This window comes from Apus apus, chromosome 19, assembly GCF_020740795.1.
Source record: "Apus apus isolate bApuApu2 chromosome 19, bApuApu2.pri.cur, whole genome shotgun sequence".
Classification (NCBI taxonomy): Eukaryota; Metazoa; Chordata; class Aves; order Apodiformes; family Apodidae; genus Apus; species Apus apus.
The window spans coordinates 2,139,161-2,165,576 of NC_067300.1; the positions used below are offsets into that span (position 1 = coordinate 2,139,161).

The 26,416-nt window shown below is 47.9% G+C and overlaps 1 protein-coding gene across 13 annotated transcripts in view; it reads left to right on the forward strand.

The window, feature by feature from the left end:
* Nucleotides 1–26,416, forward strand: part of EHMT1 (euchromatic histone lysine methyltransferase 1) — a 122,927-nt gene that overhangs the window by 33,367 nt on the left and 63,144 nt on the right. For 4 of the 13 annotated variants that reach the window (XM_051636443.1, XM_051636452.1, XM_051636450.1 and 1 more), the window contains exon 1: nucleotides 16,947–17,016. The exons of 4 other annotated variants lie outside the window; for them this stretch is intronic. In XM_051636443.1, coding sequence (XP_051492403.1) covers nucleotides 16,954–17,016 — 63 coding nt within the window. In that variant the 5' untranslated portion in view covers nucleotides 16,947–16,953. Of the gene's footprint in view, nucleotides 1–16,946; nucleotides 17,017–20,718; nucleotides 20,910–23,984; nucleotides 24,454–26,416 lie in introns of those variants that run through there. 5 more of the 13 variants (XM_051636451.1, XM_051636454.1, XM_051636455.1 and 2 more) reach the window with 3 other exon arrangements.

The following is a 26,416-nucleotide window of genomic DNA, read 5'->3' on the forward strand; positions in this document are numbered from 1 at the left end:
TGTCCTCTCACTCCCTGTCCTTGTCCAAAGTCACTCCCCAGCTTTCCTGGAAAGGTACTGGGAGGTGCTCTAAGGGCTCCCTGGAGCCTTCTCTTCTCCAGGCTGAACAGCCCAGCTCTCTCAGTCTGTTTCTTTTCCTTTTTAGCATAACGCAAATACTTCTCTGTGGGATACTTTGATGTTGTTGTTGTTTTTCTTCAATAACCCCTGAAGCTTCAGTGTAATTTCCTATATTATTTGAATTTAAAAAGTAACTACATGATGATAAATGGGGATTGTTAATGATGTCTGAGGGAAGAAAGCAAGTGAAAATAAAAAGCATAATGGAGGTCATTGGTGTAAATGTCCTCAGCAAGAGCCAATGGGCATGCTGGGGAGGATGGGCAGAGGTGCTGAGTCTGAAGGAAAATCAGCATCAACCCTTTTTTTGGCTGGTTGTTGTGCCTGTGCAATGTGCCACGTGGAGGGTCCAAAGCCCAGCAAGGTCCTTGGGAGGTCTGATGGCTTGATCGTTGCTTAACAGTGTGATGGCTCATCCCACTGTCCCTCTCTTGGCTTTGTCAGCTTTGGTCTAGGGACCCCATAGCACAAACTAACTTCAAGCAGGTGCTTAAATTATTTAAACAGGTTTGTTTATGCTTAAAATGTGTTGCTAACTTGGACCAAAGTGCCTTGAAGCTTGCAGAGTCAAGGCTACGATCTGTGGGAGAAGCTCAGAGGCACCTTCTGCCCCTGGTGAGGAGTGTATGGAAGGGGGACCTGGTATTGCCTGAGCCTTGGGCTAAAACCTGGGGCAGGGTGGGCAGCCAGGGCTCCCAGCACACTCTGGTGTGTGAGGGGAGGTTTTGTGTCCATAACTTGTTTCACTCATCAGTTTAATTTGCAAAGGGATGTTTGTTGTTGGCCTGGGTTTATAGTTTTGCTGCACTAATATTGCTGAACAGTTCCCCTTACACATGGGGTCAGGGCAGCTGTTTAAAACCTGAGTTTTCAGCCAGGATCTAATAAGCATTTAATAGAGCAGCATCATTAATTGGGGAGGATGAGGTAGTCCAAGCTTGAAGAAAAATCTTAAATAAAGGACAGAGAAGCAAGAAAATTCTTCCTTGTATTTCCACATACATGGATGTATGCACACATGTGTTCAGAGTTACACACAATCACTTTATTGACCAGGGCTTACTGGGGAAGATTTATCCTTAGGTTATATTAGGATACCAGAGACTATCCCAGTACCTTCCTATCTGTTTGGTCCATGCAGTATATAAATATATTCGGAGTGAATTTGGTGGGTTTTGACACTAGAGCAGGGATCTTGGCTGGGCTTTTTGGGTTTTGGTTGTTTCCATGTGGCTTCACTCACTTTCAGAGCAGTTAAGTTTTGCTGCTGCCTGCACCTTGAGGTGCAGGATCTTTGTTTTAAACCTCCTCCAAGAGGATAGTAAGAAAGGATTAGAAAGTGGGATGGAGAGGAGAAATTAGAAACAGGAGATGGAAAATACAGGAATTAAAAATAAGGGAAGAGTTCAAAACAGGAAAGAGGGAATGGCATGGATGGTGGAGCTTTGAAACACAAGGGTGTGTGAACAACTGGAGACAGAAAAACTCTGGTCCCAAAGCTAGGTTAAAGGAAAGGCACTTGGAAAGGTAGGCAGGAAGATGGGAGACAAAATAAGGGATTAGGAGGCAAGTGCTGATCATTGTTTCTGCAGCAGAGTGCAGGATGTTTGCTTTAATTGACCTTTATGCCAGTGACCAAGAAGTGATAGAAAAAATGTCCCCTAAGCTCTGGATATGGATGGAGGGACAATGGAAGGACTGACCTTTCTGTTCTCTATGGGGAGCATCCCAGAGGGCCTTCAGTTCCATTGCTCAGGAGGTTGGAGAAGGCAGTGCTCTGCCAGGCTGAGAAACCTGCTGATTTTGAAGGTCTCTCACCAAACTCATGAGTGGTGGAAGGGAGAGGAAATGGAGCACAACTGTACCTGGTGAATGAATGGAGGAGAAATCATGCGAGACACATTTTCCACAGCTGTCTTAGGGTTGTGACACAGCCAAAAGCACCATGTTTCCTTCAGGACAGGTGACTGTTTCAGCACCGCAGCCCAGTGAAGACAAAACAAAGGACTTTTTGACCTCTATACCTGACTGAATTTGCACTTTTGTCCTACATATACTTACTAGCAAAGGCAAGGTGGTATCATTTTAACCTTCATGTAACCTGTCTCCAAGTAGCCCTGTTAAGGCAGCTGTGCATTGGCTTTTGCAGTGAAGATAAGATTCTCCATTTAATTATCAATTACATGGAGAGAAATAAATTAATTATGTCACTGGTGGACATTGCAAGTCTGAAATGTATGAGATTCGTGGATTTTGCTTCTTATTGAGAAGTTTGGCTTTCACCTCCAGAAGTGCATTATATGTCCCTGACAAATTATTTGGTAAATTTTTATGATGAGCTACAGGCTGAGTTGACCTTAATTCTGTAAGGAGCTGTAGTGCAGCTGTGCAGATCAGCACAGCTGGATCCATCGGGATGTAGGTCTTTAACACAAAATGATGGTAGCAACATTCCTGACTGACAGACTCCTGAGGGTGAAGTTAACTGATGAGCACATGGGATTAGAAATGAGGTATAAGAACCTGGTAAAAATAAATGGATAAGACTCCCTCAAGTTAGTGGACTCATTTACTTTATATACACCTTGGTGTCCTTCCTCGAGCACTGAGATCTGAGCAGAAGGTCCCATGTGCTACATCCCTCTTGCAGAGTTAGTCTTGCTGTCTGAACACCTGAGAGTGGCATTTCTTTTGGCTGGTGTGTCCAAACTACACTGCTGCAGGGAAGTTTGTATGTTCTTGTGTTACTGATGAACCACATTTCTCTTCTTTTTTCCTGTTTGCTCGTGCGCTGCAGTGGCTGCAGCTTCTTGAGTTTGTATAGTTGAAAGTCAAACTTTGATTTCTGACATCCATTCAGCCTCCTTGGGAAGGGGGCATATTTAGATCAGCAGTGGGATCTGCAGGGCTTTGCAGGAACTTCTGCAATGCTTTTTTTCAGTATGGAGAGGAAGAGGAGTTTTAAATGCACTTTGAAATGACAGGCATTTGGGGTTGCTTTCCAGCTGATCCTTTATACTATTCCTTCTAAGGAAGAGCTTAGAAAAAAGAACTATCAGTGTTCTAGGCATGCCACAGCATATTGACCTGTAAATATCCACCTGGGATGGGCAGGTTTCCACACCAACATCTGAGGCATGTGGGGAAGGGGGAATATTAAAAATATGTGATGATGGCAGCACCCCAGGGAAGTTCCCACTGTAACCATCTGGGCTAATGGCATTATTATCATGATCTGAGTGGGCCTTTCCCTCCCCCTTTCATAAATTGGGGAGGGGGGGAAGCCACTGAGCAATCCTCTTGCTAGGATGAGAATATTGTCTGCCTGCTGTCAAGGCCTAGAAGCATTTATGTTTATACCTAGTGTCTGCTGATCCCTTACACCTGATCTGGCAAGGAGAGGACAGGACAGCTGTCTCCAGGGCAGGTTGGAGACGATGGTTCTCCAACTGGCTGGGAATGTCCCTCTCTTGCAGGCTTGGGACCTTGCTTGCAGTCTGTACTGGTTGGGCTGTAATTATCTCGTGGACAGAAGAGCAGTGCAAGAGTGCAAAGGATTTTCCTTCCTCTCGGGGTTTTTGCTGGGAGCCAATCTGTCACTGAGCCTTAACAAGGGCACATTTCTTTTGAAGCAGCCCCGTGCGCGTCAGCGGGGACTGCTCTGGATGTTGGGTGTCAGGAGCAAGCCCTGAGGAGGCAATAAAAAGCCAAGTGCCGTTTGCCAGGTGATGCAGCAGCTCTGTGCTTGACTCTCCCCTGTCTGGGGAAGGATCCTACAGGCTGTGAGGCTGAGAACATGCCATGGTAACGCTGTGCAACACCCTCCTCCTGACGCTGTCTGCTGTATGTTGTCAGCTGCTGACTAGCAGGGAAGCCTGGAAATCTTTCTTGAGGGCCATAGTCTGCCTGGCTGGCTGGTTTTGCTTGGCTTGGACTTGAAAACAATTCCAAAAGGCAGCTCCCTGCGTGCAGCAGGAGTCATTAATCACAGGCACACGGGAACAAGCTGCCTTGGTGTGATGTTCTGGTGCTGGCTTTTGAAGTCAGTGACAGGGATGATGCAACCACTAGTAAGTTTCATGTGAAACTCCAGAGCTTTCAGCTACCAAGAAAACGTCTCACAAAACTGCTGGAGGAAAGGAAGCTGACTGGGGCAGTCCTTGAGTTTGTTTCATTGAAGCCCAAGAGTGATCAAGCAGCTGCTGAAGGCCAGCATTTGGCTTCCTGTTGCAAAAGAAAAATACTCAGGATATATTTATATATAATTTCCCCTCCTATTGCCTGTGCTCTTTATTTTTTGTAGTATTCCTGAACCAGAACCAAACACTTCTGCTTGCCTGTTCTCTGGGGTAAGGCTGCACGTGGGTGGAGGAGAAGCTTCCAAAGTTCCATGATGTTTTTGATGCACATTGGAATTCAGGAGATCAGCAGTGGGAGGGAGAGTCTGCTCTGTGCAGAGCACTGGAAGGGTGAAACCCTTTCCTGTTCTTTGTATAATAAAAATAGTGCAAATGGTCTTTTTTGCAGTGTGCAAAACTCCTCCCCAGGAGGCTCTTTTCTTCCCCTGCTTTGCCTCCAAAACAGATTTTGGTCACTGTGGCCAAGGAACAAAGGAGGAGGGGGGCTGCTGTGCTCCATGGCAGACCTGCAGTGTTCATCCTTCCCCCATTCTCTGGTGCACATCTCTCAGAGCTGTTACATAATAGCAGCATTTTGTATGTGTTTGGGATTTTTTTTCCTAATATTTTGCTGTCTTTTGAGTCCTGCACTTTCACTTTTGTTAAGAAAATTAAGCTCCATGCTTCCTTGTGAGGCAAGTTAAGTGGGTATGGTACATGGGGTGGGGAGAATTTGAGGGAAGAAATTTCTTGAAACAGTGGTTTAGTTTTTGATGAGAAGAAACCAGGGCCTAATTTTCAAGTACTGAAAATCACTGACCATTTGCATCTTGCCATAATGTCTCTCCATCTCTAGGAGATGCAGGCTCTCAGCAAGTTTGAAAAACTCTGAGTTGGCCACGCAAAATCAGGACATGACTCTTGAGTTGAAATCTGAATTTTTTCTTCTACAGAGCTTTCGTGTGGGTGCATTAAGAAGAGTGTGGCTAATAGGTCAGGGAGGTTCTTCTCCCCCTCTGTTCTGCCCTGGTGAGGCCTCAGCTGGAGCACTGGGGAAGTTCTGGGCTCCCCAGTTCAAGAGGGACAAGGAGCTACTGGAGAGAGTCCAGCACAGGGCACTGAGATGCTGAAGGGGCTGGAGCATCTGCCTGGGAGGAAAGGCTGGGAGAGCTGGGGCTGCTCAGCTGGAGAGGAGGAGGCTGAGAGGGGATCTCCTCAGTGCTGCTCAATATCTCCAGGGGATGTCAGGAGGATGGGCCAGACTCTGCTCAGTGGTGTCCAATGACAGGACAAGGGGCAATGGTCACAATATATATAAGGAAATACTTCTTGACTCTGAGGGTGACAGAGCCCTGGGACAGGCTGCCCAGAGAGGATGTGGAGTCTCCATCTCTGGAGACATTCCAAACCCACATGGATGTGTTCCTGTGGAATCTGCTCTAGGGGATCCTGTTCTAGCAGGGGTTTGGACCAGATGATCTCCAGAGGTCCCTTCCAGCCCTGACCCTTCTGTGATTCTGTGAAGCATCAGAATGAGCTCTTCAGTCTTAGACTTGAGCTCCAGGTGCCACCCTTGTGTTTGCTGTCTGTAACACACTAAGTCTTTAGCATTGCAGCTCTGGGAATGCAAGGAAAGAGGATGGTTCAGTGATCTGGCCATGAAAATAAATCCTGTGGCTACCACCCCAAATTAAAATCTGTGTTCAGAAGTCTCCAGTCATCCATGGGGCTCAGGGCATCCATGGCCTCTGTGTTCCTCTTGAGACTTGCAAGCTGCCAGGCTGGAGGGGGAAGAGAAAGGGAAGAGAAGCAATAGTTAAACTTCTCAGTAAGTGGTGTAATCTCCTTCTATTTCCATGCTTGCTTTTTGTTTGGGGACAATATTGTCACCAAAGTGCTTGCCAGGTGTTAATGTCTCTGCACTAAGACACCATCAGGGAGCTCACTGCCCTTGCCCTGGGGGGTTTGACTTGCAGCCCAGTTATTCCACACAAAAATTGTAACTTGTTTGAGTTTATTGCTGCTGTTGGTTGATTCAGATGTGACTGAATTCTTGCACGAGTCTGGGCTGTGTCCTGTGTCACAGATTCACCCACATGGCATCTGCCTCCTTTCAAACTTGGCAACGGGCATAAAAAGCTCCTTAGTTGATACCAGGTTTACTGTTTTGGATGAAGATTTCCCCTCCAAAAACATGTTATTTACAGGGAATATTATACTTTGGGAGAAAATACTGATGTGTTCTGTACATTGATGTGTTTTGGGTTGTTGGTTTTTTTTGTTGGCTTAAAAAATGGAGGAGGAGAATTTTTTTCAAGGGAGCTTAAAGTGTTGGAACTTCAGATGGATTCCATCCCGAATGGGCTGTCCCAACACGTGCTTTCCTGCTCCAATCTGGCCAGCTGAGCTGGCTCAATAAATCAGCACCAGAGGGTGGCTTCTTCACACCTTCACACCACACCTTCACACCTAGGCTTGTTGTGTTCTTCTGCTCCATACCTTTGTGAAGGACCACTCCAGAAAGTTTTGGCAGTTGATTCTCCAACCCTCGATCTTCCCGAGTCAAACTGTGACACATCTGTAAAACAGAGACATTAATATTGTCTACTATTCCCATCTCTTGTTATACGTTGCTTTATAAAAAGCCCTAAGTATTTTTATTGATGCAATACATTTAAGCAAATCACAATGTATATATCTGCTTCTATTTTACATGATGTTTAAATGCTTTTTTTTTTTCAGTACATACTCTGTTCTCAATCAGGAAGCACTAGAGAGTTTTCCATCTTCTTCCCCCAAATTCATGGTGGCTTAGGAGAGTCTCTAAAACTTCTTAGGACTGTGGCATTGGTTGGAATAAAACTGTATAATTACAATCCTTGGAAGAGGTTGCACATTTGCAGAGTGTAGCCTGGGGGTTTTGCTTCCAGGATTATCTGATGGTGTCAGGAATGGACATCTGGGTTAGTTGTGTTGAATGCTCTTCAGCCACATTTCCAGAGTCAGTGTACTCAGGAGATAATTTAATTTTTCAAGCTCTAGGGTGAGACCTTCTGGCAGTTCTGCTGGACATTTGCAGGGGTTGGGGTTTTTTGGTGCTTTTTGTTTACAGTTTACCTGCCAGGTGGGTGTGTTGGTCCTACTGGGAGCACGTTCAAGAGGACAGCAAGGCTGCTCTGTTGGTCAAGTGGCATCTACAAGCTTTGAACCTCTGGAGCGTCTGGTGTGTTGGAGTCCAAGGGCTGACTTTCAGAAGTGTGGAGCATCAAGGGTTCACATCAGCTTTATGACTGGCCACTAATGGCTCTAGAAATCACTCTAGGATTCTCCAGGGTCAGGGAATCATGAGGCTTTGCCCTTCATTTGGAGGAAGAAGGATTTTCTTGCTCCTGCCTGCTTCTGTTGGTACAGCTCCCTTGGCTTTTTCTGACATGGTGATGCAAATAGGAACACCAGAGGTTTTGGGCTTTGCTCCCTTGGGTATGAAGGTATCTCAAGTAGAGATTGCAACCTGGCCTAAGCCCAAGCATGTTGGGAAACGCTGTGCTGAGCCAGCCTCTGGTAGGGCTTGTTTAAGGAACCATAATTTTATTTGCTCTTCTCATGTGTGTCCATTTTATGCCATACCTGACGGGTTTTTGAAAGGTGCTGAGCTCTTGTAATTCCTGATGAAGACTCCAAGAGGGAAGGTACTGATTGCCTTTGCAAATGAGGCTGTGGATAACTCTGCTCTGACACTTTTTTCTCTCCTTCCTCTTTTCTTGCCTGCACAGAGAGGTTGTGTGTCACTGCTGTGGGATTTACTGCCTCCAGTGTGAGGACCTTTGATGTGAGTAGGCTCTGGGAGAAGAGTTAAAGCTGCAGGGACAGATTGGCTTCCCACTTCCCACTAATACATGCCCTCGTTGGGAAAAAGTTGGGCTTAAAACTGGCAAAACACATGTAGGAGATGCTACCACTTTCTTTTTTATTAAGCTTGTCTTGACTCTTCAGTCTACTGAAAGCAGGTGTATTCTGAGCAGTATTAGTGCATCTTTTGGAGCAATGTGGTAGGAGCAATGCAGGATTTCCCTCTTAGATTGCTCCTCCACTGGAACCAGCAGACCTAGCCTAGGGTAAGCAAATTGCTCTGGCTTTGCTCTTTTTTTTTCCCTCCTACCTGTCCCCAAGGAAACAATATAAATGCCATGCCTCGAGTGTGTATCTATTGAGGGAAAAAGGGATTTTTATATAGTGATGAACTGTGGTTTTCCCTTAGTGCAGCAAGCCAATTGTTCATTAGTGAGATACAGTAATAATTCTCTTATGAACCTTGTTGGTAAGTGAATCTGCTTTAATTCCTTTGCATCAACAAAAGCTGCAGGTATGTATCTTTATTACATAAAAAAGGGGGGGGGGGGGGAAGAAAGCAATGCTTGCAAATTGGTCTTTGTTTCCAAGGAAACAAACTTGACATGCTTGAGCTGTGCTAGATGCAAACACTGCTAGATTCAGCAGGCATGCCTCGGGATTCTATGGGCTGAATAATATTTTTAAACTACCTCCAATTTAAAAGGCAAGGGAGAGGATGAGAATAGAATTTGTCAGCAGAGTTTACCAATCTGTGCTTGCTGAAAGCAAGTGCAGTGTCTTAGAGCTGCCTAACATGGTGTTGAGAGGATCTGTGCTGAAAATGGAGGTCTCTCATCAGCATCCCCAGAGAAGGGGCAGCCTGAGGCCAAATGGGAACCCAGGGCTTTGGTGAAACTCTTCAGCAGAAGCAGAGGTCTGAGGGGAGCCAGGCACCCACGCTCTGTGCCAAATCAATCTGGTTTATCCTAGGTCCCTTCACCAAATGTTTTGTGCTCTAAAAATATTTCAGTGAAACGCCGCTCGCCAGCGCTTGGCACGAGAGGCTGCCTGGTGCTCCCGAGTCAAATGGAAGTACTATCCCAAATCATTTGCTAAAAAGCTGTAGCTTGATGTTGAGGACTGAGCTGAATTTATCAGGGAAGAGATGGATGAGAGAACATGACGAGTTGTTTGCATCGTGCATCTGAGGTGCATGTTCTGTGGACTGAGCAAAATCTTGAGTTCTCACTTGGCTTATTGCATCGTGCAGGAAGTCTCAGCATTTTTATGATTACCTTGGAAGTTTGGTTCAGGAAAAGAAGCTAGGTTTTGGCATTCATCTGTCACCCTGATGCTTCTGAAGTGCTGCGTTGCTAAAGTAATTTGGTATTTATTGTTTTTTTTTTTTTTTTTAAATCTTCATTTGAACAATCCAATGAAGCAGACCCTGAATGTACATGACAAAAATATTAGCCAGACAAGCACTGCTGGGCAGAGCACACAAACAATTCAAGGATTTGAACATCTGAAGATTTGTTGGTTTGGGTTTTTTGGTTGTTGTTGTTCTTTTCTGGCTTGGGCCCAACATGAGAAATAGGGTCTACATTAAAACTTTGTTGGGATTAAATAAGCAATTTTTTTTTTCCCTGGCCTGCAAAGCTTTTCTTGTACAACAGCCCTCTTTGCTTTCTGGAATAGTTCTGTGAGCTGGTAGGGATCTGTAGGGGATGTGGAAAGGATTTATGGGGAAATACAACTTTTTAAGCACAGTCAAATTCCATGTGCAGGATGCTCGCAGCCTGCAGGACTGTCATCCTCTGGCAAGGAAAATGCCCCGTGGACTTCAGCACTGTGTGTCTTTGCATATTTTGTTGTTTAGAAAAGTAAAAAGGATTTTTAAAAAATAATTCTTCTTTAAAACAGTCTTGCTGTGTTGGGGAGACAAGGGAGTGATGGAGTCATTTCAGGGTTGACTGGTGAAAAACAAACCTAAAATGCAGGTCTTTGGGAAAACACAGTATTGGGAAAACAAAAGTGTGTTGGTCTGGAGTCTCTTCTCCCTCTCTTTCATTCTGCTTTGTAACTTTCTTGGAAATGGAGTTAAAATAATCTTCAAGGTGATAGAGGGAAGACTGGGGTAGGTTTAGCTTTAAGCTGGATGGGAAGCACTGTTAGCATTGCGAGCTAAAAGCCTCAGGTGAAGCCCATTGGGGGTAGAAAAATATTATTAATGGCATTTCATGAAAATATTCTAATTTGTGGAAGGCCCAGAGTGAAAAATCTGCTGGTTTGAGTGACTCTAGGAGATGCTCCTTTCTGCACAAGGCTTGCCTGAGAGAGGCTTTTCCTTGCTTTTGTTCTAAAACGAGATGCTCGCTGCCTAAAAACGCCTGCGATCCCTGCAGCCAGAGCTTCACCTCCTTGACAGAGGATGGAGGAGGAAGGTTGGCTGGATCGGCAGGAATCCTGCACCTTTTTTTTTTTTTTTTTTTTGCTAATGACACTTCCTTATGCTTACATTTCATTAAAGCTCTGAAATGGCTGAAGATCAGCCGGTACTGAGCATGCTCTGGGGTGGAGGCTGCACCCATAGAGTGAGATGGATTTGTGGCTGGAGGAGCGATAGGCCTGGAGTCAGGATCTGGAAGGACCCAGCAGCTCCCTGCAGCCAGGATGGAGGTAGGGGAAATCTGGCTGATTCCTTCCCATGCCCCCGGGGCTGGGGGAGTGAGGAGACCGGATGAAGTACAAACTGTTGGAATGGATTCAAACGCAGCATAGTTAACCACTGACATGAGATGGCTTCAAACTGCTTCCTGCGGATCAGCGGGGAGGGGCTTTAAAACACTGACCTTTCCTGGCTGGCGAGCCTATATAAAGAACAGACCTGCCTAATGTTGGGGTGGTGACATGAAGGGACAGCAGGCAGGGGCTGGCAGCAAGGGCTGTGGGGACTGGCTGGGTTGTGCCTTCATCTTGGAGGCATGTGATCGCGTCTCCGTCGTGGGCTGCGCCGCTCGGTCGCTAATTATTATTAATGGGAAGCCTGGCAGGGCACAGACCTGCTCCGTGGTTCAAATCTAGATCTGTCTGCTATTGTGGGAGGGCAAAAGAATGTAAAACTCAAAACTCCCCTTTTTTCAGGCTTATTTTGCATTCCAAGGATTGCAAACAAACCTTGCCACATCAGCTCCTCCAAACTGGCAAGGAGAGGAGGGAATATAGACACATTTATTCTTGGGCTGAGAGGTTTTCTGTGCTTCTTGCAGGGGTTGAGCGCGTTGGCGAGCGGGTTTGGGGGAAGGAAGGGGACTCTGAGTTGTGCTAGGTTGGGCTGTTGGATTTCAGCGGTAGTTGCCAGCTTTTTACAAGGAATGTGTAAGCACCAGCAGGTATGTGCTGCCTGAGCCGACTGACTCCAGTTGTTGTACAAGCAAGCTGCGTGGTCAAGTGCCAATAAAACATTTACGTTGGCTCTGGGGTTTGTGTGAGGGAGGTGAAGGGAAGATCTGACTTGGTGTGGAGCAGGGGGAGACGACGGCTGTGAGCCTCAGCCCCCGCAGCCCCTGTCTCCTCTGGGAGGTGTGGGACTGGGGGGCCACACTTGTTTTCAGCCTGGCTGTGAGTGAAGGTAAGGCAAGAGGTTCGCTCCGCTCAGGGCATGGTTGAATACTTTGGTATTACCAAGTTACTGTGTTTATTAACAGAAATCTCTGCCATCACTGGTCTGTCTTCAGCCTGAGTGCAATAAGATAGACAAGCTCTGTCTTCAGGGCAACTCTGGCTGCTTTTTATATTGCAGGTCAGGGGTGACTGGGGAAGAGCAAAACACAGATTTTTAGTTTCTTGCTCTGTCCCGGGTGATGGTCTCACACAGTTGGGTCAGCCTGCATGGTGAGTCACTTTATTACCTAAAGTAACTTGCGTATTTAGTGACTGGTTCTGCATTTCTTGTGTACCCAATGCTTCCATGGAGTTTTCTGAGCCTGTTTAACATGTCAGCCCCGCATGAAGCTGGTGACCAGCTTGCTCACTGGTGTTGCTTTTACAATCTCTGTGTAAGAGCCTGCTGGAGCCCCAGCTTTCTGCCCATGTATAACTTCTGTTACCCTCTAATGGATGCTGGCTTGTTTATGGTTGGATGAATGCACAAAGAAAAGCGTTTATGTAAAATAAACGGCATTGTAGTTGCAGACTGAAAGGAAAAGGGTTTGATTTTCTTTGGCTCAGATGGGGGCTGTGTCTGTGGCTTTTCAGAATTGATCCTGGTGACTTTTTTCTCCTTGTGCCACTCTGGCGTTGAGGTGATCTCAGCCTCGAGTTTCCATGTATGGTCTGTCTCCCTTAATGAGGAAATGTGACTTAAACAGTTTCAGATGCTGGAAAACCACTGGTGTGATAATTTCCTATTGTGCTTGTGTGAAAGGTGTAAGGTAGCCTTAAAGACCCACTGCCACCTTATGGCAGTTGCTGAAAAGCAGCCTCTTTAGAGCAAATTCTATATACACGTCATGCTTGCTTTATTTCTCTGCTCGTCTTAACTATTGATATTTGCACGAAGGCAGGAACTTTGTTTTTAGAGAGTTCATCTGCTCCTTCTGTTCCTTACAGAAATGCATAATGTCAGCAGAATTGCTTGTAGAGCCATCAACTGCAATATCTCATAGGCGAGTTCATGATTTGGGGAGAGACACAAAAGCATCGTGAAGCACTTGATTCTCCTCCAGTGAAGAACTTGCTTATTTTTCACATAAATGCCCGAATCGTTGACAAAAAAAAAAATAAAAATAGGTGTGAGGTCAAAGAACAGGGACACGTTGAACACGTGAGGCTCATCAGCAGGATCTCCACCCCAGCTCCAGCGCTTACAGCAAAATGTTGCAGCAGAAGCAAGATCGAACGTGAGCAGCCATTTTTACAGCAGGCTTTGCTGCAAGAAGACTACTGATAAGCAGGATGGCTTTGCACTGACATGGCTCTGATTCCTACCCCATCTCCTGTCCCCCAAATGAAACAATAAAACACTTGTCTGTGGAGCAAACGGTGAGTGTGGTGAAAACAATGAGCTTGCTCACTGTTACTGAGATGGGGTATGCAAGGGATGCTGTGTTTAGAACCCTCCTTGAGCAAGGCTGTGTTTGCATGGTGGAAGTTCTTGATATGCAATGGCTGAATGAAGGGGAGAAATTGTGGGTTTAGATTTCCAAAATAGAAGGAGCTGTGGTTACTATATGTTAAAAGCTGAAGGAGTTTATAATTGGGAACTGTTAGGAATACAGTATGTTCTAAATTGCAGCTGTCTGGCCAATATGCTTCTAAATAAAGTTCTAGGATTGCCCTGTAAACGAAAAACTCAACACATATTCTTATCAAAACATAGCAACATCTCCCAGAGAGCTTACATCTAAACATCTGTTTCAACAGCATTTTTAAAATATTTTTTTTCCCTCTTTTTTTTTCTTCTTCTTGGTGTGTGTGATGAACTCAATGCGGTGTCCCAGGAAACATGAAATGTTTCCTATTAAGTAAAACCTTTTTAAATTTTGCTGGGGAAGGAAGGGGAGGGAGGGAAAGAGATGGCTTGGAAACTTTTTTTGGGGAAAAAGCAGGTTTTGAAAGGTGGAGAAAGCTGTGATTGCAGAAATGTGTGTGAATGGCTGCCTGCTCCTTCAAGGCTGTTACCTGAGCCTGGAGGTGGACATTTGGGCTCCCTCTGAGGATGCTGAGGACACTCAGTGTGTCCTGGGAATGGGAATTCTGGTTGGGAAATGCTGTACATAATGGCTGAGGAGGGAAGGAGGCTTTTTAACAGCTTGTGGCAGAGCTGGGGAGCAGTCCGGAAGCAAATCAGGATTGCAGCAGAAATACTCCTACCAAAAGTCCCTTCAGCTCCTCATGCTTTTGGGATCACTTCTGAGGAGGCTGAAAGGGAGCTTCAGATTTGAGCAACTGGAAGGAGAGGATGGAAATAAGGAAAACCCCCTGTATTTTGTAGAGTTAAATATTGTTCTTCCTATAGAAAGAAAAGTCTCCCCTTGCCTCCCACTCGTGCTTCCTCCGCAAGGGAGCTGTGAAAATGCTGTACATAATGGTGCGATTAAGCAAAAGCCCTGAGGAACCCAGTGTCCTTTGTGAAGGGAGGCTGTTGTGCTGCTGCCTTGCTCCTGAAAATGTGCGATTTCTGAAAGGGATATTTGAGCCCTGAGCTGGGAATGGAGACCAGAGAGCCTTGGTGTAAAAATACTTGCAGTTTTATAGCTGGTAGAAGATGTTTAGGGAGGGAAGTGCTGTGCTGTCTCATACTGGCTTGGTGGGAAAATTGCTGGAGACTTCTTGGGTTAAATAAAGGGGAAAGCTTCATGGGGCATGGTCTTGTTCCTATCCTGTATGATTAGAAAAAGCATTTCCTCAGCCAGTCTGGAGATGGGTCTTTAACCAGCTGGTTAGAAAAGAGCCTGTGTAGCACCCAACCCCTGCCGAGTGGGACAGATGAGGGTCCTGGGGCTCTGATCCTGCCTGGGCATAGGGGTGGCAGTGCCAGGCTGAGCAATGCTGTGATGGTCTGGAAGCTTCGTCCTCCTTTTGGATGGCAGGAATGCAAGGTCTCATTAATCAAGGCAGAAGCATCCCCTCTGAACACAGCAGACATGCTGGTACGATGCAGATCGATTGCTTTGCTCCAGTTGGTTGTCGAAGCATCTGCAATACCCTGATCAGCTTTGCTTTGTCTTTTTTTAAACAGTGTTTAGTGCTTTCAAGGATGACTGTGAGAAGCCTCGCTGGTAACTTCTGCTCTCGGTGGATATTTAACCTCAGCAGTAAAACCCTTTCCAGTGTTGGGCTGCAGTGGGGAGTGCTGCCCTTCACCTGAGGCTGTGGTTCTCAGTCCTTGTTTTATCTCTTGGAAGGGGATGTTGACTGTGGCAGTTCATTGACCCTTCATTTGTTAATGTCTTTGAGTTGATTTCTGTGTTTTTAATGAAAGCTTGGTAATTTCATGCTGCAAGGAATGGCAACATGTCTAACACCACCTTTGGTTTCAACAACAGTAACCTTTTGATGCAGCGGATAATACAACTGCTGTCTCTGTAGTTGTTTTTTTGTTGCTTTTGTTTGGGGGTTTTCTAGTTTGTCTTCAATGAGTTACCTCAATGCTTCTTAGTGACTGACAGAAAGGCCAGGAAAATCTCGTGTATACTAAAACTTAAGATTTACATCAAAAAAAATCGAGTGGGTGAAAGAGATCCTTGCTTTATACTATCCCCTCAAGTATTCCTTGCCTATGAATTTCAGTCATCTCAATTCAGCCTTGTGTGTTTAACTGTTTAGTATTGAAACTTCTCCAGAGTGGGGAGAGAAAAATAATCCTCTCCTATCCAAGGTAGTTCCATGGCAGACTCTGCTGCTTTAGCTGTTGCTGCTTTGCAAATGTGCCTGGAATCGTGGTGAAGTAGCTGCTTGGGCCAGAGAAAATGTGGCTTGTTGATGTTTCCAGCCTGGGATAAGGCAGTGGCAGGACAGGCTCCTTGCCATGCTCAGCAGGGAGGAGGGGACAGGTAGAGCAGAGCAGGCGATGGCTTTAACCTTGTGCTGAAGGCCTGAACTTACGTTCCTGCTTTTGGGGCAAGATGTAAAGGAAACAAAACCCTTGGGCTCCTCAAAACCTCACTGTGGATTTTGGTGGTGTTTTTTTTTTCTCCCTACAATGCAGGCTGCTCTTCCCCACCCCGCCCCCCTGCAGCCCACTGTAACACATTGCACTCAGCTCTTCTTTTTCATTTCTGCTCTTAAAGAGAACTATCTTCTGTGCTCTCATGTTTTGGAAAACTGTTTTTCCTTTGGCCAAGAACAAGCGGGTGGTGCCACAGTCCATTTCTGAGTTTCCTCTTCCTCCTGGCCTCTTCTCCCGGGTTGCCGGCCGCCCTCCCCCTGCTCGGGTGGGAGGTTCTCCGGCATGACACCCACCTCCAGCAGCCTCCTGCTCCGATCAATGCCAGTCTTGTGCTTGAATCCCTTCCAGCTGATCTCTGCTTACAGATGTTCCTGTGAGTTGCTCCCACAGCTTTGCTGGGAGCTTGAGCAGATACGGAGATTGCCAAGAGTTCAGGCTTCATTGTTAGGTGGAACTGAGACAAACTACTTTTATTTTGAAGCTAAAATTTCTCCTTTTATCATGCTGGCTGGGCCAGCTGTATCATATGGTTTGACATAGGCTGAGCTCAGAGCTCCTGCACCCAGTAGTGCTCTATCACTTCATTAGGGTTTTCTCCCCTTGTTACATTTTTCCCTCCCTTCTTTTTAATGCCTGTGTTTGTGATACCCTTTTAAGGTTGGCTCTACCAGGTCAGGTTGTCTTATTAATCCCCAAAGTGAAAAATAGCCCCCCTTCAGCTCAGCAGATCTGCTCTCGAATGCACTTGCAGTTGGACACTGCAGAGTGAACCAGTTTAACTGTCTGCCTTCACCCCAGTGCCCAGGGGTCGGGCGCTTCGTGAAGCAGAACAGAATCAGCAGGGGAGCATCCCTAAGGCGCAGAGCATCCCTCCCGGGCCCTCCTGCTTCTCCTTTTCCCACGGGCAAAGGCTACTCTTGAAGGCCACCCAGACAGAACACCTCGCTCTATGGTTTAAAAGCCTGTTTTTTTGTTTCAGGCGAGCGATCAGTTTTGAGGCCTGGCACCCTGTCAGGAAGTTGACAGATGATCTGCATTACCGGTGCGTCCCCGGGATGCCCGGGATAATCGCGCTCCAATGGACGCCCTGGAGCCGGCAGGTTCTCTGTGAAATGGCTGCAGCTTGGAGGGAGCAGTGAAATGGTCTCCTCTGGGCATGCTCACTCTGTAGAGGGAGCTTTTATCACATGAGCAGAAACTGAATCACTGCTCATGAGGATCTGGAATATGCAACTCTTTGAGTCTTCACCAGAAGAAGACAACAGATGTCGGCAGGTACAGCAGGGCCCACCTCCCATGCCTCGCTCCCCGCCGGCCCTGGCCGCAGGCAGGCTGGCTCCTGCTGGGGAAGGAGAAGTCTTGGAGAGGAGGAATGATGGCTGGGGGATCTTTATTTATTTATTTGCTTCTCTCTACCTTTCTCCTCCTGCGCGGGGGGCAGGCGGGCTGTGGTGGGGGGCTGGCCAGGCTCTGTCCGTGCTGTCATTGTCACCTGTGCCATGGGCTTGCAGGTGCTTCTGCATCCCAGGTCGCCTGGCTCCGGGGAGGCTTGGGCTTTGTTTCCTCGTGTCTGGATGGTCTTTTATTTGTCTTCTGGGGTAGGGAGGTTTTTTTGGGGTTGGGTTTTCTTTAGTTTTTTTTTTTTTTTCGGTTTGGTTTGGGTTGGGTTTTTTTTTTTTGTGCTTTTTAAAAAGAATGTTAAAGTGTGAAGTTTCTGGAAAATTTGGTTCTCCCAGGAGCCCTCCCTGCTTGCAGTTCTCGTAAGAAGGAAGAGCAAACTCTGGGGTGTCCCGAGCTGCTCGAAGCATGAACTTCCAAAGGGGAGGAAGGGGCCTGTGGCCACATGGCACCTCCTCTCTAGGTCTCTTTTGACAGCCTCTGCTTGCATCAGGCAAGCCTACAGCTCACTTCTTTGGGTAGAGGCAAGAGCAAACCTTGTTTTACCAGGAAGAAGCAATCATTTTTATTTTGGGGTGGCTTCCTCCCCTCTCTCTTTTTTTTTTTTTTTTTTTTTTGGTTGTAGTTTGCAATCCAAGGGAACAGCTGATTAAAACAAAACATCCGTGGTTGATTTCATGGCAGGAGGCCCATGTCTGCAGCTTATTTTGAAAGTTGCCTGAAATTCACAGCCCTGGCCCTGCCATGCTCTTGAATATTTTTTTTTTGCTGACATTTGTGTCAGGTGCAGACAGTTCTGTTGGCTGCCACAGACCTCGGTGGGACTTGAGGTGGACACTGGAGGTCCCAGAGCTGTGGAGGGTCTGGGCAGCCCTGTTACGGGGCAAAACACTGGCCTGGGGTTGCTGGGGTTGAGGGAGACCCCCTGAAGCTGGCCCACAGACACGATACCGAGTTTTCACTTGAGGAGTGAGATTTGAAAATGGGATTTAAAAGATAAGGGAGCTTACAGGATGGTCTGTGATACCTAATCTGAATATCTCTCATATCTCCACTGGACTATAAATATGTTCATTATTCGTCATCTAGAAGATGATGTCTGCTGAAGGAAAAGGCATCGGAAGTCACGAGGAGAGAAATGAGATTTCTGTTTAACAGTGAAGAGCAGGGGCCTTGACGTGCTGCCTGATGAGCTCCCGTCCAGGGGACAAAATGTGCTTTGGGTTTGATGAAGGCTGAGAAAACAAGCAACCAAAGAAATGCTGAGGTGTGCAAGGCGTGCTCCTGTGTGGTGGTGACCAGGGTGACACCAGTGTGACAGCTGGCCGAAAACACCTAGTGCTTTGTCCCTGCTGGCTGGTGCCCTTTGAAAGCATCTGCAGAGAGACACTGAAAAGCCTGACCTACTTTGGAGGAAAGAGAGAAACTGATGTCTGGACTTGGTGCTGCTTTCCAGCAAGGGTTAAGCCCATTTAACTGACTTTTAAGTGCCAGCACCAGCTCTTCCCCTCTTCCCAAGGACACCGTTGGGCAGCACGGAGCTCTGCAGCACTCACGGGGCATATATTCTGCTGATCCTACCCCTGTTAGACCAACCCTGGGCCTGGCAGCAGGGGTGCAGATGGGCAGGCCCAAGACCTGGGGCCTCAGGCTGGGCTTATGGCCGTTATCCCAGGGCTCCTTCTGCCAGCACTGGAGCCCAGCTGCCCTGACCCCTGCCACACGAGGCCATCTCCTCACCAAAAAAGCATCACGTGCACCTCGTGCGATGGCAGGGAGCTATTTTATTGAGGTAAACAAGGAGTTCTAAGGAGCTTCACTCTCCTGGCCAGCTGGTTTGGGGGAGGGCTGGCTTGATTCCTGCTTCTCCTCTTTGTTGTCCTTCTGCTGCTTTTTCCCTGAAGTTTTTCCTTCTCCCGTTCTCGCTCCTGGAGCCGAGAGCAGTCGAGGAGCGGCCGCCGCGGGGGAGTTACCTGGCTTTGGGTTCAGCTGTAGGGCTCGGGGCTCTGGCAGCCTGCTCCCTGCTCGCCAGGCCTGCAGGACCATATGTTCCTGCAGTGACACGGAATGTCATCGATTTGGAAGCGAATGGAATTTCTAACCCTCAACGACCATTTTCAGCCTTTTGACTCCTGCAAATTCGGAGTTTTGACACCAGCCCTTCTGGGCAGAAACCCTTACGTCCCCTCATGTTTCCCTTGGTCCCGTGGGATCCATCCCTCCCTATGCCTATGTGAGCTCCTTGGTCTGCTGGATGAAGGAGGAAATGGCTGGTGTTGCTGTGTGGTGGTGTTGGTCCTGGAGGGGGGCAGAGGAGGAGGATGGGCAGTGGGCAGCACTGCCTGCCTGGATTTACAGGAGTCAGGAGAGCAGCAGGAACAAAACTCACACACTTCACGAGCTAATTGGAAAGTGCCCTTAAGAAGAAAAAAAAAAACCAAACCAAAACTAAGAGGGGAAAAATGTAGAGCAACCTTTTGAAAAAAAAATATTCTAGGATCCAATATAACAGCTTGCTTTCCCCAAACCAGGCAACATATTGATCTTTTTCCTTCAGTCCCCATCAGGAGGGGGAAGGCTGGTGGACGTGGTGGAGACGGGTCGAGGTGGTGGGGGTTAAGATCTGACATGCCAGCGTCTTCCCTGCAATGCTGCCATACTGTGTCAGAGCAGCACAGTGCCTCTTGCAAAGCAAGCTTCTCACAGCTTGTCCTTCTTCCAAGGATGAGGAAACCTCCAGCTCTTCTGGCATTTTCTCTCCGTCATAAGTCAGAGCTGCTTTCACCTTTAAAGTATGATCAGTATGGACAGGGAGAGGACCGGAATGGAGAGGGGCTTGGAGCAACCTTGCAAGGCTTTTCATGGAGCTCTTGGTGTTAAGTGAGGAACTTTTCCCCTCCTCCTCTCCTCATTTTCCTCTGTGCCTGCAAAAATACTCTGGTTTGCATTTAAAGGAGAAAACTGTATGTGCTGGGACTGAGCCAAGTTGTTTATTCAAGGGAAACACCATATTTCCAACCCTTTCCCTCACAGAGGAAGGCTTGACGGAGGATGGCAGACTGGGCTGGGTATTATATTTTTAGGTGACATCGAAGCATGGTTGTGATTCAAGGAAGCTAAAAATCATGGCTGGCGTTTTTACATCAAGGTCTGTGAGACCTCTCCTCCTGACTCACCCCCCAGCCCCCAAAGGGGTTAACTTCTCCCTCCAAAGCAGGTGGATTTTGACCTAAATCAAGGAGGCAAAAGAAAGAAAAACAAAACCAAACCAACAACAACAAAAAAACAAACCCCAAACAAAACAAAAAAACCACCACCACCAAAACCCACCACCACAAACCCACACTTTCCACGCTTCTGCAATTTCCGTTCTCCAACGTGGATTTTTATGCCGAGGGGCTGGGGGGCCAGGGGGCTGGGCGGGAGGCAAACGCCCTCTCCTCTCCTCCTGTCAAAAAATGGCAGGTCAGTGTGTGTCTGTAAACAATGCAGTTATGAAATGGCAGCGCCAGGCCGAGCTGAGCATGCTCGGGAGGGAGCTGCCTGTAGGGGGAGGTGAGCCGGGGAAGATGATCTAATTCAGTGCAATTCTTGGGATTGAAGGAAAAGACCAGGCTCCACTCTTAATGACAGAGCAGAAAAAAGGCCCCACGCCGGGGACGAAGCCTGTAGGCCATGGAGGAGAGGGTGTGAGGATCTCCCACCTCTAGGACTTCGGGTGCTGGGCAGCGCTGTGTCGCTTTCTCACCCTCCAGGAGAGTAAAGCCTTGGTGAGGTTTTGCTGTAGTTATTAGAGGGACAGGCCTGAGGGTGCAAGTTGTATGATGATTATTATATTTTTGTCTTTTTTTTTCCCCCCCCTGCCTCCCCCTCCCTCTTTTCTCCCTGACCGCTTTTCCAGCTCGCAGGCGTCGCTGTCTTGCTGCTGGTCTCCTGGAGGTGACCCAGGCGGAGGTGGTGTGGGCAGCTCAGCGAGGTCCTCCAGGTCCCACGGGAAGCCTAACACGGGGCTTGTCCTCCTCTGCTGTCCCAACAAGCCCTTCAGCTGGGATGGGCAGGGGGAGAGGGAGCTGTGGTGGTTTGGGGGTGGGAGGAAGAGGAACGTGGAGGCTGAAGAGGTGCCTGGGCCCTGTTGATGGGGACAAGCTGCCTTCCAGCTCCCCTGCCATGGGCTGCTGCAACCTGCTCACTCCAGGCTCTTCTTGGTGCTACGGTTTTGTCCTGGCTTCAGCCTTCCTGGGGCCTGGGTGTTTCTGAAATGACTCGTTTGCTTTTGCTAGAGCTAGTGATGAATCTTGGTCTCCATTTTAGGGTTTTCTTCCTCCCCTCCCGGGGTGTGAGGAGAAGGCATGCAGCAGCTGTGCTCCTTGCTAACCTCAGCCCGTGGAAGGAGGAGATGTCTTTGTCTGCTCTGGATTTACACTTGCCTGCACATACAAGTTGCACTGGCTTTAACTGTACTGGAACACAGCTAGATGGGTGCGATGCTTCCCAGCATGGAAGTGGTGAGGAGGCACAGCTGCCTCCATGCTAGGGCTGTTGTTGATAGATCAGCTTCCCATTCAGAGGAGGGGCACGGGCTCTGCAACCCCCCCCCTTCCTGAAGCCTGCTGGCCATTGTTGGACCGTGTTGTCTAAGGAGAAGTCACTTTAAGTCCTGTTGTGTTTCATGCACGTGTCTCCTCTTCCCAGCTGTTGCATGCAGGGACTTGTGCCTCGTTTCTACCCTTCTCCCTGTTTCAGGAGTTGGTTTCTTTGGCTGGAATAAGAGAGGGGACATGGAGGGTAGAGAAGGAAATGTTTCCTTTCTTTTAGGGAGAGTCTGGATGAAAGGAATTCGGGAGACAAAAGAGTTGCAGAGAATTTGATTTGGGGACAAACTTCAGACTGAGGGCAGTGCTTGTTGTGAGCTGTAGATAAAATTCCATGTTCACATGATTGCACGAGGCTTATAAGGAAGTGGCCTTAATCAAAAAAAAAAGGAGCTTTGAGACTGATGACTGCTTTGTAGGCCAGGTATGCTGGTGGTGGCGTTTCCTTCCTTCTCCAGATCAAATGCTTCTGCTGCTTCTAATGACAGGCCCGTGGGCAGTGTCCCCACGAGCAATGATCCCAGACCTTGCCCGTGCACAGCAGAGCTGAGCAGCACCAAGGTCTGAAATGAGCAGCCCTCTCATGCCTACCAAAGGGACACCCTCCCTCTAGAAGCATTTTCTTAATCATTACTTCCTATATAATTAACTACAAAATGTTTATCTTCTCTGTAAGGCAAAGGTTGGTTTGGGCTGTGTTTTGTTGGGGTTTTTTTTTAGGAGGAAAAAAAATGAAGGAGAGTCTGCTGCTGCTGGGGTTGCATCATTTACTGAGAGCTTTGTCTCTCTGCCTGGCAAACCTTGCACGGGAGCTGAAATCCTGCCCTGCTGAAGGGCTAGTGAGAGCTTTGGTGTTGGAGCATGTGTCCCCAACTGCTTGTGGGGAGCGATGCCCCAGGGTGTCACCTCTGAGGGGTTGGTGTCCACTGAGTGTGACCTTCTGGCTGGATCAGTCCTTCCCATCCTGCTGGGTCTGTGGGCAGAGCCTTGGTGCTGCTGCTGCCCCAACAAAGCCAGCAGAATTTCAGAGGGTCCTCCTGCTCCCAGCCCTCTTTCAGATCAACCTGCTTTTGCGTGGCTTCGATCAGAATAACACTGCTGCAAAGCCTCGAGTTCCTAGATGGTTGATTTTTAAGACCAAAAAAACCCCAACCAACCAACCCAGACCCTGGTGAAGGTAGAGATCTGAGCACATCAACCTCTGCTGCTGCCTGGAAAGAGCTCTGGTTCATGGTGTGGCTCTGGTCGCTGGGGCTTGGTAAGCTGCAGGATGTTGGAGTTCTGCTGTGCATGTCTTGTCTTTGCCTGTTTGGACCTTTGCGAAGGGCACCTGGATGGCTGGTGAAAATGAAGGAGGAGGCTGAGAAAGCTCTTTCTGTGTTTCCCAGCCTTGCTCTTTTCCTCTTTTTTTATTTGTTTGTTTTAAAGGCACCACTGTAGTTTCTAGTTGTCTGGAAATGCTGCAGAGCCTTTCCTTGGCTGGTCTGCCCCATCTTCCATCCCCTCCGAAGACCTTGTGGAGGAGAGGAGCCCTGTTTCCTTGTCAGCAGAGGCGGAGAGGAAAAACTAAACCAGCACGGACTCCTCTGCTTGGGTCCTCGTGGCTTTTAAAGCCCTTTCAAAGACCTAATCAGTCTTTCTTAAGATGCAATAATTTTTTTTCTTTCCCCTTGAAACCTAAAAATAAAAGGCTGGGGTGGGGGAAACGCTTCATTGCTGGTGGTGTGTGCCCTTGATGGAGGCTCTCCAGCCAGGGAAGGTTAATAATCTGTCTGGGGTCGGCGAGAACGGCTGCGGGAAAGGGGGGAAGGAGGGGAAAAAAAGAAAATAATGGAGCGAGTGAGACTTTTATTGTGAAGCAGGCGGTGCTTGGCAGTTGGCTTTGTTGGGACTGCTGCAAGAGCAGACATTTCTCGGCGGGGAGGGTGGGTATAGGATTTCCCTGCCAATCGGGAGCCGACGGATTGGGGCATGGGGAGTGTGAGCTGAAAGGGAAGTTTGCTCTGGATTTAAGGGAGGGGAGGCAGGGGGTGGAGGAAAAAAAAAACCAGCCCCAAAATCAACACACACGTACCAAAAATATATATATATAAAAATATGGAGGTATTGACACTTGGGGTGAAGTTGCTGCTAAGTTGGGTGGGTGGAGCTGTGGGCTGGTGGGAATGAATGGGCAGTGGTGGGTGCCTGGTGGGTGCTGCTGCATCTGCTGGGTGCTGATGGGGAGAGCGCTGGCCTGGGGGGGGGAAGAGGCTTTGCAGGGGTTTCCTGTAGCTTCCTTTTGATCCAAAATGCTTCAAAATTCACAGTTGGCTTTTTAATTTACTTATTTTTTTTCTTCTTGAATTACGATTTTATTTTCTCCCTTGATGCCGAGTGTTTGTTTGTTTCACAGCAAGGCCTGGAAGTTGTCGAGCCGCCGCCGCTGTTGGTGAGGGATGTGTCTCTGAGATAGGGACCAGGAGAGCCCATCTGGTGCCACCTCTGGTAGCCTTGCCTTTGGCATTCAGCTTTGTGTTACTCTTGCAGGAAAAAAAGTGATGGTTTCTTGCTGGTCTCTCTTGGCATTGGAAATTCTGCTTCGAGAACTCCCACCGCTGGCCAGGACCTGGGGCAGCCCCGAGCTCCTGGTGATTGCAGCCAGGAGGGAGAATGGTCGTTAGCTGCCAAGGTCTGATTGACTCCAGGGTTCCTACAGTGGCTTTTCTTCAGGCATGGTGAGGTGAGCAGCAGCAACACCTCTGTGGAAGGGAGAGTGTGGATGATTTGTGGAATGGGGTTGCTGCCTGTAAGACGAAGAAAAAATGAGAATGGAATGGGTAAAAATGACCAGGTGGAAATCCTGGGGCTTCCAGTATGAGTCACTTTAATAGCAGGAATATCCAGGCCTTTCCTTGTTTGCAAGAAAGGTTGGAAAAACAAGCTAGTCCTTGTTAGACTGAGGCTCTTTATCTGCTGGTGGTGTCTGTGGTGAGGGCTGGGTGCCCCCTCCCATGGTGGGAGCTGTGGGGCTGTGCTGGAGCCCTGGCTCTTGGCAGTTCTCTTTGCAGTGGTCTTGGCAGCTGGGTGAGTCCATCAGAAGAAGGAAGTTATTCCCAGTTTACAAGAGGTCTGGGTAGAGGAGACGTAGGGTTTAGAAGCAGATGTTTGCAGCAAGGGTATGTATTATTGGTTTAGCAAATAAATACTAATAAAAAAAGCTGATCTGTGTTCAAACTCGGGGCTGTGCTTTTGTGGTGGTTTCTGGATGGGTGCTGTTGGTCAGTGTCTGCTGGAGGTGTGTTCTGGCTCAGGCTGCCTGATGGGTTGGCTGAGCTGAGGTTTCAGATGCTTAGGGCTTGCTTTATTGGCGTGTGTCTGAACATCTGAAGGGGGTATGCTTGGGGAACCAGTTCCCTCGTGCTGTCAGCATTCAGATGTGGTTGTGTTGGTGTTTGCTTGTGCTCGGGGCAGGCACCCACAGCCACCTTCCTCCTGGCTAGAGGAGCAGTCCTTGAATGTGCCCTTTGCTCCAGGCAGGCCTGTCAGGCAGTGGAGGCTTTCCTAAGCACCCTGTCTCTTCAGTTCCCTCTGTGTTGCTTTGCAGATGGTGGCACTTAGGGGCAGGGCAGGGTGCTCTTGCAGGCACCGCAGTGGCCCAGGGGTGCTGGATGAGCCCTACCTGGTCTGCACAGGCAAGGGGCTGCTGAAATCTGGGGGCTTGAGGACCCCACCCTGCAATACCTGCCAGCACTTGGCATTGCAGCAGAGCTCTCCTGGAAACAAAATGGTAGAGTGCCTGGTAATAGCAATAGCAACCCCAAAGCTCATCTTCCCTGCTAGCTTTGGACAGAAACCCATCTGGAAATGGACAAGCAGCTGCTGGCAATGATTTTGGAGCTGATATGTGCATCTTATCTCCTTTGCTTTCTTCATGGGAGATGGGCAGGTTGCTTTTTTCCTTTCTTTATCACTCGGTGTGCTTTATAAACCTTTTGATTTGCATGGCTGCAGGCACCATCTGCTCTCTGTGCTGGCCTACAGCAGTTGGCTTGACCTGGGCTTATTCTTCTCCTGCGACACAGGCAGTGTGTGATGAACCCTTCACCCAGCCTGGCCCCGGACACCACTGCTCCCCCGAGCACCCAGCAGCTCTGCAAGGCACCATCTTTACCAGCTTTGCTCTTTAAACACAGAGCTGTGTCAAAGGACCCCTTTTCTTGTGTGTTTGGGGGGGGGTTTAATATTGTTTTCCTTTTGTTTTGGTAGCTTTTGATTTTTGTCTTGCCACCTCGAATAAAAAAAGACAAAGAACAGGTATTAAAGCTGCAAACCTGGCCTAGCAACGTGACTCCAGGCATCTGAAAGGCAGAGGGGAAGAGCAGGTGTTCCCTTTTTACCAAAAAAAAAAGAGAGGGGGGCGAAAAGAAAAATTACGTTCTATTGAATTAAAAAGAGAGCTCATTAACTGTAATAAACATGGATGTTAGGGATGGTGCATTAGCTGTAGCTCACTGATGGTTTGCACTTTGTCAGTTCCACTTGAATGGACTGCAAAAAAAGCCCCCACTAAAACCATACTTGGGTGGTAAGTGTGGATGAATGATATGTTACAGAAGTTTATAGACCTGCCTCCCCCCACCCAAGACCTGGGAAGTTTGGGGGAAACAAGGGTCACCTCCTCATGGCCTTTCATGACCGTTTTA